This window comes from Chelmon rostratus, chromosome 20, assembly GCF_017976325.1.
Source record: "Chelmon rostratus isolate fCheRos1 chromosome 20, fCheRos1.pri, whole genome shotgun sequence".
Classification (NCBI taxonomy): domain Eukaryota; kingdom Metazoa; phylum Chordata; class Actinopteri; order Chaetodontiformes; family Chaetodontidae; genus Chelmon; species Chelmon rostratus.
Genome location: NC_055677.1, coordinates 1042339 through 1057490, shown reverse-complemented (window position 1 = coordinate 1057490; position 15152 = coordinate 1042339). Strand labels below are relative to the sequence as shown.

The window sequence follows — 15152 nt, the reverse complement described above, 5'->3', positions numbered from 1 at the left end:
TAAAAGTAGCATCAAAATATCAAGTAAAGTACCAGAAATAAAAGTACTTGTTGTGCAGAATGACCCATTTCAGAAATTATGAGATGATACTACGATGATGTTTTATATTATTAATCTGAATCTGCAAAGTACCCGAAGCTATCAAAATAAAGTACAGTAAAAAGTACAATATTTCCCTCAGTAGTGGAGTAGAAGTATTCAGTCGCAGAAAATGGAAATAAAGTACATTTACTCATTTACTTGAGTAAATGTACTGCTGTTAAATAACTGAAGTGTTTAATGATTCAGAAACACAATAAAGAAACTGATTTAATTTGTAATTTACATGATAAAGGACAAAACCAACAGCAGCTTTTCTCAGAGTGTTCAGCCTGAGGACATTTTCACTTTTAATGGTGGATATTGATCTCTCTCTCTCTCACACACACACACACACACACACACACACACAGTATATCTAATCCTCATCCTCAGGTCTGGCTGCTGTGTGAAGCCATCTGGGCTCATTAGTTCACTCTCATCTCTCCTCCCTCATTCCTCATCTCCACTCCTCCGTCTTTACGTTCTCCTCATCCTCATCCTCCTCTTCCTCTCCTTGAACTGGGCATCAGATGAAGAAAAGCACACAGAGAAGTTACCCTCAAAGAGCTGCTCCATGTAAATCCCAGTAAACATTCATTCATTCAAGATTTATGAGACTTCATCCTTCACTCGATCAGGCTCAGCCCTCAGCTGTGTCTCACAGGCGTAACCAGGTTGACTCCTTGAACAATGCAAGCCCACACCTGAGGTTAATGCCCAGGGAAAACGACCGAATCAATGTATTTATCTACACTTTTGCAACAGAGGTGGAGTAAAGAGTGCTGCTCGCTCTCTGCACCACGCCGACAGCCCACATTTCCCATCATGCCGTGCTGGACTGAGAAGCTTGTTTGTTTGCAGTACACTATGTGTACAGTAGTGTGTGTACTGTGTGTGTTCAGGTGTTGCTGGTTTCTGGTTTCTGGTATCTTTCTCATCCACAGCTGTCATTAACAGCAGCGTCTTTGGGTTCGTGCTTCCTGTGTTGAACATCGTTAAAGGGTTAACGTCGCTGAGAGCAGCAATAACCCGTCACGTAATAAAACCATCGTGAAGATATTACTGAAATCTTAGTCGTGACATATTCTGTTATTTATTTCCTGAATGTAACAGTGATGGGACTTCCGGCTCTTCTTCGTGATTCAGCTCATTCGGCTCCTAACAACTTCACTTTTATAATTCAGCAATATGTGTGCACATATATCACCTTAATTCTTCACTGTAATTAAACTAAACCTCATATTTTCAGAAAAGCATCATTTTACATGATGTTTGGTCTCGAAACCTTAAATCATGTGAAAACATTCAGCACAGTTTCACACGGGTATTGAACTATGTTTCATGTGTTGGCGCCCAGTAAAAGTCTCACAGATGTGTTAAAGGATGGTCTCACTGTTCTGTCTGTGTTACTTCATGATAAAAGAAAGAAAAAGACAGTGGCTCTCTGTCCTACAACACAAACTCTGGACGATAAAACGTTTTGCTGCTCTTTGCTGTTCCTCTTCCTTCCTCTCTGTTGTATTTGTTTCCTCGTCTTTATTTCCCCAAACCCTCTCTGCAGCCCGCCTCTCTCGGCCATTACTTTCCCCTGAAAGCTCTCAGTCGATTAACCTGATTCCACCTGCAAACACTCAAAGCAGCTAAAACGCAGGAAAATGCTGGTTTAACTGAGCGAGAGCAGAGCAACAGCTGAGGAGGAGACAGCAGCAGAGGAAGGAAGAGGCTGATCATGATCACACAGTTCTTTTCCAGTCTTACTGACCGCTCAAAGCACCTGGACAGGTAGACTGCACATCAGAGCGTTGGACTGGACCGTGAAGACGCTTCAGCTGCTGTTCTGAGTCTGCTGTCCGAACAGGGAGATCAGGCGCTCCGGTTCCGGCTGGTCTGAATGCAGACTGGGTTTAGTCACATGACATCACTAACACAGACTGAAGTGAATTCAAATAGTGCCTGTTCATCAGTCCGTGTTTCCTTCATGAAATATCAGGCTAGCAAAAAACACAGCCGGTGTTAGACTGGACCGCTCAGCAAGTCCTGCAGGTGAAGCAAATCCAGGTCCAGACAGTCTGAATTGAATCAGTTTATTAGATAAACATCTAATTAAGTCATTTCTGATCTCACAGCAGCTCTTACAAATATCAGTTTTTTCTGAAGAAATGTTCCACAAATTACAAAGTTTTCTCATTGGTTCAAGGATCAGACATATGACAAAGGTATGTGTGTGTGTGTGTGTGTGGGGGGGGGGGGGGGGTCACACATTGTGACAATTTGTCACATCGTGGGGACTCGTGGTTCCTCATGTGGTTCCTCATGGGGACAAAATGCAGGTCCCCATAGTGTAAATCATTAAGTTTCACGGTGAATTTTATGCTGTCGACATTAACTGAAGTTCAGGATTCTTCGTACTGTTTGCAGGAAATATGGTGACTGGTTTCCAAAATAAAAGAGCTGTGGAGCTGTTGCCCTGTTTGCTGGTTTCCTGTTCTGCTTCCATGATGTTTGTGACTGTTAACCTCAGAACGTGGTCTTTGTGATCGCCAGGTGAGCACAGTCAGGCTCCACCTGAGCTCAGCTGACCCACATGTGAACAGTGTTGAAGTGTTTCTGCCCGGCGACACACCGTCAGATTTCATTAAGCACAAATGAGTGACAAAATCCATTAAGGGGCTTTTCGCTGCTTCCACAGATGCTTTGTCGGCAAGAAGCAAACGGCTTCACGGGAAGGATTTTAGGGAAACAAGAGAAAACACACAAAGCAAAGAGGAGCTATTAATTATGAATGCAGAAAATACTGCACTGTGGGTGAAATCAGTGACCCCATCAGCATGAAAAGGCATGATGAAGAACATCAGCCGGCGCTGAGGACAAATAAATAAAAGCTAATGAACGAAGTCCAGTCTGAAAACAGGACGTCTGAGCTCTGCAGCCGCTGGACGATGTTTTAATCTCCTGAAGTCAGTTCAGACAAAAAGAACAAAACAGCAGGAAGCTATTAGAAACTATTAGTTTTTCTAATATGAATCAACAAAGCCACAATTACTTTGTGTAAAAAAGGTGATTCAATGAGCGGCTGCCTGAAAATAAAAGTAAAATAAGAAATTTAAAAAATGGCCGTTTACAGTCCGCACGTCAAACTTCCTTAAACTATAAAAATGAGCTCAGCAAATATTTGTGTGAACATCTGCAGTCTGCAAAAATTCAGGTTTCTGCAGCTTTCTGACTGTTCACCTGCTCAGGTGGATGTTCGCCTGCTCAGGTGGATGTTGTTCACCTGCTCAGGTGGATGTTCACCTGCTCAGGTGGATGTTGCTCACCTGCTCAGGTGGATGTTCACCTGCTCAGGTGGATGTTGCTCACCTGCTCAGGTGGATGTTGTTCGCCTGCTCAGGTGGATGTTGCTCACCTGCTCAGGTGGATGTTCGCCTGCTCAGGTGGATGTTCACCTGCTCAGGTGGATGTTCCTGCCTGCTCAGGTGGATGTTGTTCACCTGCTCAGGTGGATGTTCACCTGCTCAGGTGGATGTTCGCCTGCTCAGGCGGATGTTGTTCGCCTGCTCAGGTGGATGTTTGCTGTTTCTTCGTCTCAGGTTCTCTGTTTGTGTTCGACAGCAGCTGTCCTGTGTGTCGTGTTTTCAGAGACGGGACAGCAGGTTTGAAGGATCAGATTTCTGTAAATCACCATTCAGTGGAAAAGGTCATTCAAACATCCCAGTAGATCCCCGTTGTGGATCAGTGGTTCCCAACCCATTAGAGGGTTCAGGATCAGGAGATCAAGAACAGGAGAGGAAAGAAGAAAAACGTTAATGTGACAATGACTTTTTTTTAACATTTTCATAAAAATCTCAACAGTTTGATGTCTCGCCTCATTTTACTGTAAATAAAGAAATGTGAGACACAAGCTGAGACGAGCAGCTGCTGCAGTGATGAAGTAGTAATACTGATCTACAAAATACAGAGTATCGAGGGAAAAGTACCCATTGTACAGTATATACAGCTCTGGGAAAATTAAGAGACCACTGAGCAGCATGTTTATAGTTATGACAGCTAGAGAAAGCTGGAGAAAAGCCCTTCATCAGTGAGAAGCGAAGAAGAGTCAGGCTGAGGTTTGCAAAAGACCATCAGGATTAGACCACAGAGGACTGGAGTCAGGTCGTCTTCTCTGATGAGTCCAGTTTTCAGCTTTGCCCAACACCTGGCCGTCTAAAGGTCTGCTTCAGCGAGGCTGAACGCACGAATCGAGCCGCGTACGAGGTTTCCCTGGAAGAAAACTTGCTTCCTTCCACACAGCTCGGTCAGTCAAGGTGTGGATGAAGGACCACCAGCTCGAAACCCTGTCATGGCCAGCCCAATCCCCAGACCCGAACCACTGAAAACCTCTGAAATGTGATCAAGAGGAAGACGGATGGTCACAAGCCATCAAACAAAGCCGAGCCGAGACAGCTGTGACTGGAAACCAGGATTATTCCACCAAACACTGATTCCTGAAGGTTTTTAAAGGTTAAACATTACTGTTGTGTTCAAAATTAATAGAAACTTGTTTTCTTTGCAGCATTTGAGGTCTAAAAACACGACATCTTTTGTTATTTTGACCATTTCTTGCTGTTTGTGATGGGTGTCCTCTTATATTCCCAAAATATTCTAATAATATATTCGGCAAATATAAAACTGAACTGAAGTGAAACACTGGATTTATCTTAGATAGATAGATAGATAGATAGAGATAGAGGTGTGGAGGTAGAGGAGGAGGTGTGGAGGCAGAGGAGGAGGTGGGGAGGCAGAGGAGGAGGTGTGCACTTCTCTGCGGAGCTTCGTTGAATCCACCAGGATCCGTCACTCAGCTTCCAAACTTCATCACAGCAGCAGTTTCACTGTCTCTGCTGCTCATGGAGAAACTTTCTGCCCTCAACCTTCACACGAAGAACAGCCTGGAGGAGTTTCATTAAAATCAGCCGCAGACATGAAGTTTTGTGGAGGTGGAGCGGCGCTGCTGCTGCTGCTGCTGCTCGGCCGCTGCTGCTGCACCAGCCCCGGCAGGAGAGGTAAGACCGAGTCCGGGGTGAGAGCCCCGGAGAGGGAGCGTGTCAGAGCGGGACGGAGGGAGCGTGAGTCCGGGGTGAGAGCTCCGGAGAGGGAGCGTGTCAGAGCCGGAGGGAGGGAGCGTGAGTCCGGGGTGAGAGCCCCGGAGAGGGAGCGTGAGTCCGGAAATGTGTTCGCACAGATTTGTTATGAAAAGTGGTCATTTCAGGAAGTAATCTGGGCAAAATGTTTGATCTGTTGGTGCAAACTGATGAATATTTTCGACACAACATGACGTTAACACGAGCCAATAAAACACTCAAGCAGAATATTGAAGTAGTAAAAAAAGTGAAACCTTCATGAAATAGAAATGTGGGTGAGAGCATCATCAGAAATGATGGTTTTGTTGGTTAAATGTGGCATTAGAATATTTTGGGAATAGAAGAGGATTATTACACCCATCCTCCTCTATAACAGACTCACTGCTGAGCAATAAGCAGTTTATGAGCTTTTATGTGACAAATACAACACAGTTAATCCACCGTGATGATGTTCTAGGAGGATGTCGTCAGTTCATCATGTTGAGTGGTGTTACGCTCACTCAGTCTTTGCTGCTGGGACAGTTTGGGTGACTGTGGTGGGAAACGACGCTGCAGGAGACAGAAAACACAGACAAACTGGGTTCCTGTGGTTTCAGAAGTGGAGCTGAAAGTGTTTAAATCTGAGTTTGGTTCCTATCAGAACATCACAGGGACGTTACAGGAGATACATTTCATCTGATTCATCTCATTCAGACTGAATTATCACCAATTAAACGCTCATTTCCTGTTGTTTTCTTTGCATTTGAGCCAAATCTCCGAGCTCGTATGTCCTCCCTGTGGGCTGGATAACCTGTATCTAACCAGCTGACGGTTCTTTTCATGATGGATTCTTCTGATTGTTTTCTCAGTGAAGCGATTAATCGTTTGAGTCATAAAACATCAGTAAATAGTGACGTGTTATAAGATGTATTTAAACGCTGTTTAATTCACCCCCCCAAAAAACCCCCGCCCAGAAATATCTCCTGATCTACTGATGAAGAAAAGCATCAGAACCTCACACGAGAGGCTGGAAACACTGTTCAGTTTAAAAAATGACTAAACTGGTTAATCAATGATGGAACTAGTTGCTGATTAATGAACTAATCCTCGCAGCAGTTTAAGTAAAACCGCCTTTGTTTTCGCCTTAAATCACCTGACAACAATTCATTCTTACTGTTTACGTTTTTTTCTGAGGACGGGGGGAAATGTGTCATTGATAAAAAGACGATGAAGCACTTTAATTGATCTGTAACTGTGATCAGATTGTCCTGAACGTTCCTGATAAGTTCTAACAGGACTGAAGACACGATAACGGTTTCTGTGAATCCCTGCAGTCTGTTTGAAATATGACATCAGATTTCAGAGAAGACGAATAAAACCGGCAAAAATTCACTTTGGAGAAACTGAAACCTTCTTGAATAATTTAGTTTTTGGGGGACGTGTTCCTGAGAGATCCAAACTGAGATAACTCGTTCTTTCCTGAACTGTTTCTGACTCGATGATCAGGTGAACAAAAAAATAAGTAAATAAATAAAAAATGCAGACTTGCTGAGCATCATGGGAGTTCTGAATGATGAGAGGAGGATGAGGCTGGAAGGTTTCGACCAATCAGGTCGTTCGGCCGAAATAAGAGTTTATTCCCCAGAAAGACGGAGAAAAGAAATAACTGAATGAAAGATGGGAGGAAACGCTGAGCTCAGCTGTTCACACTGTTATCTCAGTGTGTGTGTGTGTGTGTGTGTGTGTGTGTGTGCGTAAGTGAAAACAGCTGACTGCACTCTCTCTTTGTCTCCACAACAATTTGATTATGAGCAGGATGTTTTATGACAGTGTGTGTTTGTGTGACTTTCCTCGTCTTGAACAGACTGTTGTTGTGTTGTCACACACTCAGCACAGATGGACGGACGGACGGACGGACGCGTCAGCCTCATGTCAGAGTTGAGGGTTCACTTCCCCCAAACCTGATAGCCAATCAGAGACCAGGATTCTCTGCGGCCGTGTTGAATTTAGTTAAGTTTAAATATTTTAGGATTGCTTCGAGATTACTATACAGCTCACTGAGGACGAGGACGAGGTCGAGGGGCTCCTTGAGGAGCCTGCAGATGTCCTTGCAGAGATTCCAGGCATCCTGGAGGAAGTTTCAGACATATTTTAGTTACGATCCTTTAGCAGATTGCTCAGGTCGTCCAAAAAGAGAGTCCAGGGTTTCTTGGGGAGGTTCAAGTGGTCCTGGAGTTGGTACCAGAGGTCTTTGAAGAGGTTCCAGACATATCTGAGGCTGTTCTTTAAACATGGAGTTCCTCGAGGAAGTTCTAGGGGTCTCTTCCCGAATTCTTGAGGAAATTCCAGAGGTTCCTGAGAACCCATTGTTCCTCTATGTTCAGGTGATTTTTAAGGGTCCTTGAGCATGTTCCAGAGGTCTTTACGGAGGTTCTAGAGTTCATGAAGAGGCTTGAATTCCATAAGGAGGTTCCAGAGGTCCTCTAAGACTTGGTACAGGAACTGGAGGAGATTCCTGGTGGGTCTGAGGAGCTTTTTGAGGTCCCTGAGAAGTTAAACCTGGTCCTTGAGTGGATTAAGTGGTAACACGGCCTCAGTGCTGTTGCCATGGTTACATTTAGTTTAACTCACATCGAGCTCTGATTAAGAACAGAGGTTAAACGGTTGTTAAACTATGATTGAAGCTTTGAAAGTCTTAACATGATGTGAGTGTGTGTGTGTGTGTGTGTGTGTGTGTGTGAGAGAGAGAGAGTCATTGAGTTTTTACCCATAATGCCTTGCACCCAGTGCCTGTGTCTGGCTGGTCTACATGTTTCGTGATATCATATAATTTCCGTGTTTCCAGCCAAATGTCTGCAGGTGCTCGTCCCCTGTTCTGATTGGTCGACAGACTCCAGTGACACTCAGCAGCTTTTCTCGCCGTGTGTCTGTGTTTGCTCTGATTTGTCATCGACACGATCATGAAAACAGAGCGTGTGTGTGTGAACTGAGCGTCCACATCAGAGCAGCTGCTTGGTTTTCTGCCCGTTTGTTGAGTTTTTCTGGATGTAAAGCTTCATTTTAAACCTGAGCTTCAGCTGCAGGAAATGATGAAACACTGATTGTTGTGACTGAAGGGTTTGAACTGAGAGATCTGACCTCCAGTCTGCCAACAGAGTGTGTGTGTGTGTGTGTGTGTGTGTGTGTGTGTGCGTGTGTGTGTGTGTGTGTGTGTCAGTTAGCCTTGTTCCCATTGAATTTGACTTTTGGGAAAGACCTTGGCAGTGTGTGTGTTTGTCTTTGTGTCTCTACGTGTGTGTGTGTGTGTGTGCGTCTCTTTGGAAGCAGCTAAATGAAACTCCACGTAAACAATAAAAAGGACGTTGGAGCCTCGTGGTAACCGTGGCAACGCTGCGAGCATGCCGAGTTGAACTGTGTTGTCTGAAAACTACGACAACAATCAGCCAGATTGAGGACAAACTGTGCTCAGCGGGGTTGGACTATGAGGCCGCGGGCCCCTGTAAGAGGCCCCCCAACCCCGAGACCCCCAGACTGGAGGAGAGAAGTGACTTTTGTCGTTTTTGTGTCTCTCTGGGCTCGTTTTTCTGCTTCTTCGTGGTTGTTGTGTTTCTTGTAGTTGGTCAGTCTGTGACATCACACTGATGCTAACCCAGCACACACACACACACACACACACACACACACACACACACACACAAACACAGTCCTGGTTGAAAGAAACTGAAAAGTTTGTGTAGATGATCGACTTCACACAGATCAAGTAACACGTTGACACGGGGCGTTGATCAGCGACGCATCGCAGATGTCATGTTTGATGTGGAGGCCGTTCTCTGGGAACAGCAGGTGGAGACAAGGTGGTGCAACATGTGCGCTCTGACTGTTTGAGCCTGTCTGTCTGAACTAAACCATTTAATCCGTCAGCCTGTGGGTGAATGAAGTCGTTCCGGTTCGGGCTCCTAAAGAATTAGAGTGAGAAGGAGCAGCAGTGACTCTGCAGGTGTGACCTGCACGGTGTGACGACAGCGGAGGTCGTGTTCTGCAGAGACCGTGAAGCCCCTTGAGGTAAACCGGTGATATTTAAATAAAACTGGCTTGACTTTACTCAGCGGGACCTGCAGGCAGCAGCAGTAGCAGCGGCGTCACCTGGAGGATTTTCAGAGCTGGAATGTGAAGAATGTGAATAATGAAGCTCAGAAACTGTTAACAGGATTATACAGGCTGCTCGCTCTCCGTACTGTAACATGTGAACTCAGTGTTTGAGGCAGGTCTTTGACCTGTGTTTGACTCCTTCATAGCAAACTGCTGTCACTGCTGGCTCGGTCGCTGGAGGTCAGAGGTCGCTCAGAGCAGCATCTGCAGCTGGACTTCTGGCGGCTGTTTTCACACATGTAACCTGCAGCAAGTGTCAGCTGGAAGCCGCATTTCTTAGTATTCACACTTAAACGCCTTAAAGCGTTTCTACAACCTCGATTCCAAAGAAATCTGGACTGTGTGAAAACGTAAATAAAACCAGATTCTTATAAATCCATGTAGTAACATCCCTTATCCAATCACGTGTTCACAAAGTGTTGACCCTCGCTCCATCCTCACTGTGAACCACTGAGCCTTTCAATCATGATACTCTCACCTGTTACCAATCAGCCTGTTTACCTGTGGAATGATCCAAACAGGTGTTTTTGGAGCGTTCCACATCTTTCCCAGTCTTTAGTTGCTCCTGTCACAACGTGTTTGAAACGTGTTGCTGCCTCAGATCCAGAATCAGCAGATATTTACAGAAATCACTGAAGCTGATGAGCTCAGACAGTAAGTATATTGACTTTGAGCTGTTTTCAGGTGAGTTTCTGTCAAAAAGTCATCACATTCTGTATATTTGATGTTTTACAGCATCCCAGAGTCGTTGGATCAGGGTTGTATTATAATGGCTGCTAATACAGCGTGCGAAAGGATTTTTCATCAATTTTGTGATTTGTGCTCTCAGATCATGTCGCTTGAATCATCCCTTCATTCTTGTTGAAGTTGTACATGCACAAAAAGTTATCCGGTAGTTTGAAGAAAAAGAAAAAAATCTGGATTTTAACTTGCTACAAGAATATGTTGGCCTTTGTGATTTAATGCTTGATTGATACCACAATTGCTTTTTGATCAGAAATGCCTTTGTTGATATATGAAGCTGTGGTGTTCCACAGGGTTCAATCCGAGGGCCTCTTTCATTTTCCTTTTATGGAAAAAATGTATTGTCATGATCAAAACATTGACAAAAGGTCACTTTTTATTTGAAATTGGAACCACTGTTTAAAAATATTACCAGTTCCCCAGGCTGTGCGTCGTGCTCCAAATGTTTTTCTGTTTACTGACGTTGTGTAGCGGCTGGTTATCTTGTCACTGACTTGAGGCAGCGGACACACTGTGTGAATAACTGGAACTCAGTCAAACTGGATTTCACCTGCTGCCATTTACCAGCATGCTGAGGCAAAAACCAGGCAGGACAGGAAATAGTGTTGGCAGTATTGTAAGCATAAACTGTGCAAGCTAGCAGGCTAACAACATCAGGCTAAACCAGATGTGGTCACAGCCATAAAGTGTTTTAGGATTAGGCTCAAAATAAGTCAAATTATTTGAGTATTTGTGTGAATGAGTTAAAACTTACTTTTTGAAGAAGTGGCGGCATTAATTCAAAGTGCTGGATGTTACAGAAGCTCCTGCAGCTCTAATTTGGCCCTGCAGGTCTCATCAGTCGCCTGCAGGGTGGCTTTGCAGCTCGGCTGAGCCTGTAATCTGGACTGATCTAGCTTTTTTAAGACCACGCTTGAATTCTGCAGCTGAATTCTGAGTGTCGGGACGCTGTTGTAGCTCTGCTTAAATTAATCTTACCGTTCATCGGGTCTGCATTTAGCACAGTTATCTGTGGACTCGTGTTGTGTTCACTGCCACAGAAGAGAAATCACACTGACGATGTCTCTCGCAAGCGTCTGTGAAGCTAACCAGGCTAAACTAGCTTTGAAACACATCTGACTGATCACACCTTCACTAAACTTTTTTAGTCATGTCTTTGGACACATGTTCTTGTGCACACAAGCTTTTAAAAATAAAGTGCCTCTGCTCAATTCATCCTTAGGGTGGAGCATTGTGCTTTTTTTTTTTTTTAAAGAAAATACAACTACAAGCAGATGTGTGATTAACTGTTGACAAAATGATTGTTACTGAAGAGAGGTTTACTGCAAAAAATGTGTTTTGGGTGTAGTTAAGAGTTATTATTTCTTTAAATTGTGTAGAAATCCATGTAGAAGACGAGAACCCCACTTTTAATCTGAGTGGTCTGTTTTTCCAGCTGGTGGAGGTCAGTGAACACAACACGAGACCTGTTTGAATGTGAGATGCCGCCAGTGATTCAGAGGTCTGGAGCCAGGCTATGAGTTCACAATCAGAAAGTAATCTTTAGATTTGTACAGTGCACAAGCAGGGGCTTTTTGTGCCCTGAGTGGTGTCTGCAGGTCGCACAGCTCCTGTCAGGCTGCATATGGATCTCTTCGTCTCAGGTTAGCGATGCTGCAGTCACAGTGGTGGTGGAGGTTACGTTCTCTCTCACAAGCTCTAAATGAGTCAGGACAAGATATCCCTCAGGTTTGTCTCTGTGGATGTAGTCTGACAGTGAAAAGGTACGAACTTCAGCATTGTTGTGAACTGCAGCTGCGACAGAGACGAGGGGACGTGTCCTCAGTCTGTCACCAGATTATTCGCTGTCGAAGCGTTGAAGGCAGAAAACAGAAGCGGTTCAGTTCTTGGAATTTTCCTCGAACGGCAACAGAGTGAGAGAGAAGCAGCTTCAGCCTGACAGACAAGCAGAGTCTCGCTCGGACCTGCACACAGTGCTGCAGGCAGGACACACACACACACACACACACACACACTGTGGCACATGCAAACACACACGTACACATGCAGATGCAGATTTTGTGAGTAGTTTTTGGTGGGAATATGTTTGTTCAGTGTTTCCCATTCAGCTTTTCTCCTGTCGGACGGATCACGTGTCGGCTCAGAAAAGACAAACCATGTGAGGCCTTTTTATTCGTCCAGGTGAACTGCTTCTCTTATTTACGCCCTGCAGAGACTCGTTGTTTGGCTCCAAATGAAGTCATCGCACCATTTTTAGTGTTAATTAGTTAGTTTGCTGTCATTGATGCACTTCCATTCACATTCTTATTGATCATAAATGCAGTGTTTCAGCTGTATTTCAATGATATTGATGAAATTCAGGAATAAATTGATGACTGAAGGGGTTCCTGCAGCAGCTGCCTGTTTCTAAATGTGATGTGAATAGAAACAGAAAGTGATGGTTTGTGAAACACTGAAACCTCATATTTCATTGAAAATAGCAGAAAGACGACATGTGAAATGTTGAAACTAAGACATTTCATTGTTTTTAAAAATGGTTTCCTCGTTTAGATTTGATGCAGCAACACGTTTGAATGAAGCTGCTTCAGGCTCGTTTAGACCAGCCGCCACCATCCTGACGGTGGGAGCTGTACTTCATTCTTCCTGATGCTCCGAACATTTTCGGTGGCTGACGAGTCAGACTGCGGGGGGGTCAGTTCGGCTAGAGTACGAGCAGAATGTGGTTTAGCATCTGAAATAAACGAGGCCGTCCCTGAAAAACACGCCATCTGCTGGGCAGCATGTCGCTCCAAAACCTGAATATATGGTTTCAGCAGTAACGGAGCCTTCACAGATGTGCAGGCAGCCATGTACACTAAGGCCCCCCCCATCCCCCCACACACACCATCATGAACGCTGGCTGTTGAACTGTGTGCTGATAACGAGCCGGATGGTCCCTGTCCTCTTCAGCCTGGAGGACGCAGCGTCCATGATCTCCAAAAACATTTCAAACGTTGACCACAGGACAGTTTTCCACTTCACCTCAGTCCACCTTCTGTGAGCTCAGGACCGGAGGAGGATCTGGATCTGGTTTCTGTACAGTTTCCTCTTTGCATGGTGGAGTTTCAGTGATGAACTGCGTTCACAGACGCTGGTTTTTGGAAGTGATCCTGAGCTCTTGCAGTGATCCACTACAGACTCCAGGCTGTTTTCAGTGCAGCGTCGCCTGAGACCTGAAGACCAGGACCAGCCGATAAAGATTTCTCCAGATTGTTTGAATCTTTAGTGACATTAAGTTCTGCACACAATGAAATCCACACATTCTTTGCAGTTTTACGTTGAGAAACATTTTTCGTAAAAGCCCTCCTCATCCTGACTCCTGAAAGACTCTGCCTCTCTGGGAGGCTCTTTTCAGACCCGATCATGTTCCTCACCTGTTGCCAGGTAACCTCATTAACAGTGAGATCTTCCTCTGGGTGTTTCCTATTAGCATTTCACAGCTTTTCCACTCTTTTTAGTCACTGTGCCAACGTTTTAGAAACACGCTGCTGCATCAAATTCTAAATGAGGAAATCATTTTCAAAAACAATGAAATTTCTTAGTTTCAACGTTTGACGTGTCGTCTTTTTCAATTAAATATGGAGTCTCAGTATTTCGCAATTCATCGCATTCTGTTTCCGTTTCCATTTCACACAGATCCTTCAGAGTGAGGATGACTTAAAACCAGCAATAACTGCTTCATCTTCAGCAGACACTGAACGATCTTCATCTTTTAGCAGCAGGATCCTGATGTGGACTCGAGTTCGTGTCCATTATTCACTTTCACAAAGCGAAAGCAGTCGAAGTGGAACTGAAATGTGACTCTGTCAGCGAACCTGCTGAGTGTGTGTTCAACAGGACGAGCATTTCTCAGCTGGTGGAGACATTCCTCAACAGTGTGTGTGTGTGTGTGTGTGTGTGTGTGTGTGTGTGTGTGTGTGTGATGCAGAGACAAGGCCGCCGTGTTCTGTCATGGCGTCCTGCAGGACAGCGCGATGTCTGTCTCGTCTCTGTCCTCTGCTTTGGTCAGACGGTTCTGTGTGAGACCAGGTTCTGTGTGCAGGTTCAGGTCAGTTCAGGGTTCAGTCTGCTCCATCTGTGTCCGTCCCATCACGGCGTAGAAATATCAATAAAAACACTTAACCGCAGTTTTATGGAGCGCTCTCACAGTCCGGCGGAGCGGATCGATCAACAGCTGACAGTGAATATTTGTATCTCAGCTGTGTGGCGGAGCTGCAGGCAAGGTGACTCCACTGAGGTCCGTGTCGTCGCTTTAAACACAAACTGTTATTGACGGATGGTTTTTATTGATTTTTAACAGTTCTGCTCGTTCTGCTTCATCAATCCCTTCAATCAAAAAGCAAAAAGTCAAATCAAGCCACAAACAAAGTCCTTCATGTAATAAAAGACAGAAGACGCAGAATACGAATTAATGACGATGCTTTTATTTTGGTGACGAACCCAACAAATCTTTTTTTTATCGTGTGTATCAGCCGAAATGTACGAAACATTCAAACAGTCGTCTCAGTGTTTAAACCAGCTGCGATAAAAACTGTCCATCGCCTGTGACTGTTCTCCTATTCTCCTGTTCTACTGTTCTACTGTCCAACTGTTCTACAGTTCTACCGTTCTACTGTTCTATTGTCCTACTGTTCTCCGGTTCTATCTGATCTACTGTTCTACTGTCCTACTGTTCTCCTGTTCCACTGTTCTACTGTTCTCCTGTTCTATCTGATCTACTGTTCCACTGTCCTACTGTTGTACCGTTCTCCTGTTCTCCTGTTCTCCTGTTCTGCTGTTCTACTGTTCTACAGTTCTACCGTTCTACTGTTCTGCTGTTCTACTGTTCTACTGTCCTACTGTTCTACTATTCGATTGTCCTACTGTTCTGCTGTTCTACTGTCCTACTGTCCTACCGTTCTCCTGTTCTATCTGATCTACTGTCCTACCGTTCTCCTGTTCTATCTGATCTACTGTTCTACTGTTCTCCTGTTCTATCTGATCTACTGTTCTACTGTCCTACTGTTCTACCGTTCTGCTTTTCTACTGTTCTCCTGTTCT

The 15152-nt window shown here is 44.6% G+C and overlaps 1 protein-coding gene across 2 annotated transcripts in view; it reads left to right on the top strand.

Moving 5' to 3' along the window:
- The first annotated feature begins 4896 nt into the window (after positions 1-4896).
- Positions 4897-15152, top strand: part of LOC121623614 (melanoma receptor tyrosine-protein kinase-like) — a 39090-nt gene continuing 28834 nt past the window's right edge. The window contains exon 1 of one of the 2 annotated variants that reach the window (XM_041960956.1): positions 4897-5123. In XM_041960956.1, coding sequence (XP_041816890.1) covers positions 5042-5123 — 82 coding nt within the window. In that variant the 5' untranslated portion in view covers positions 4897-5041. Of the gene's footprint in view, positions 5124-9138; positions 9243-15152 lie in introns of those variants that run through there. The other variant, XM_041960957.1, reaches the window with a different exon arrangement.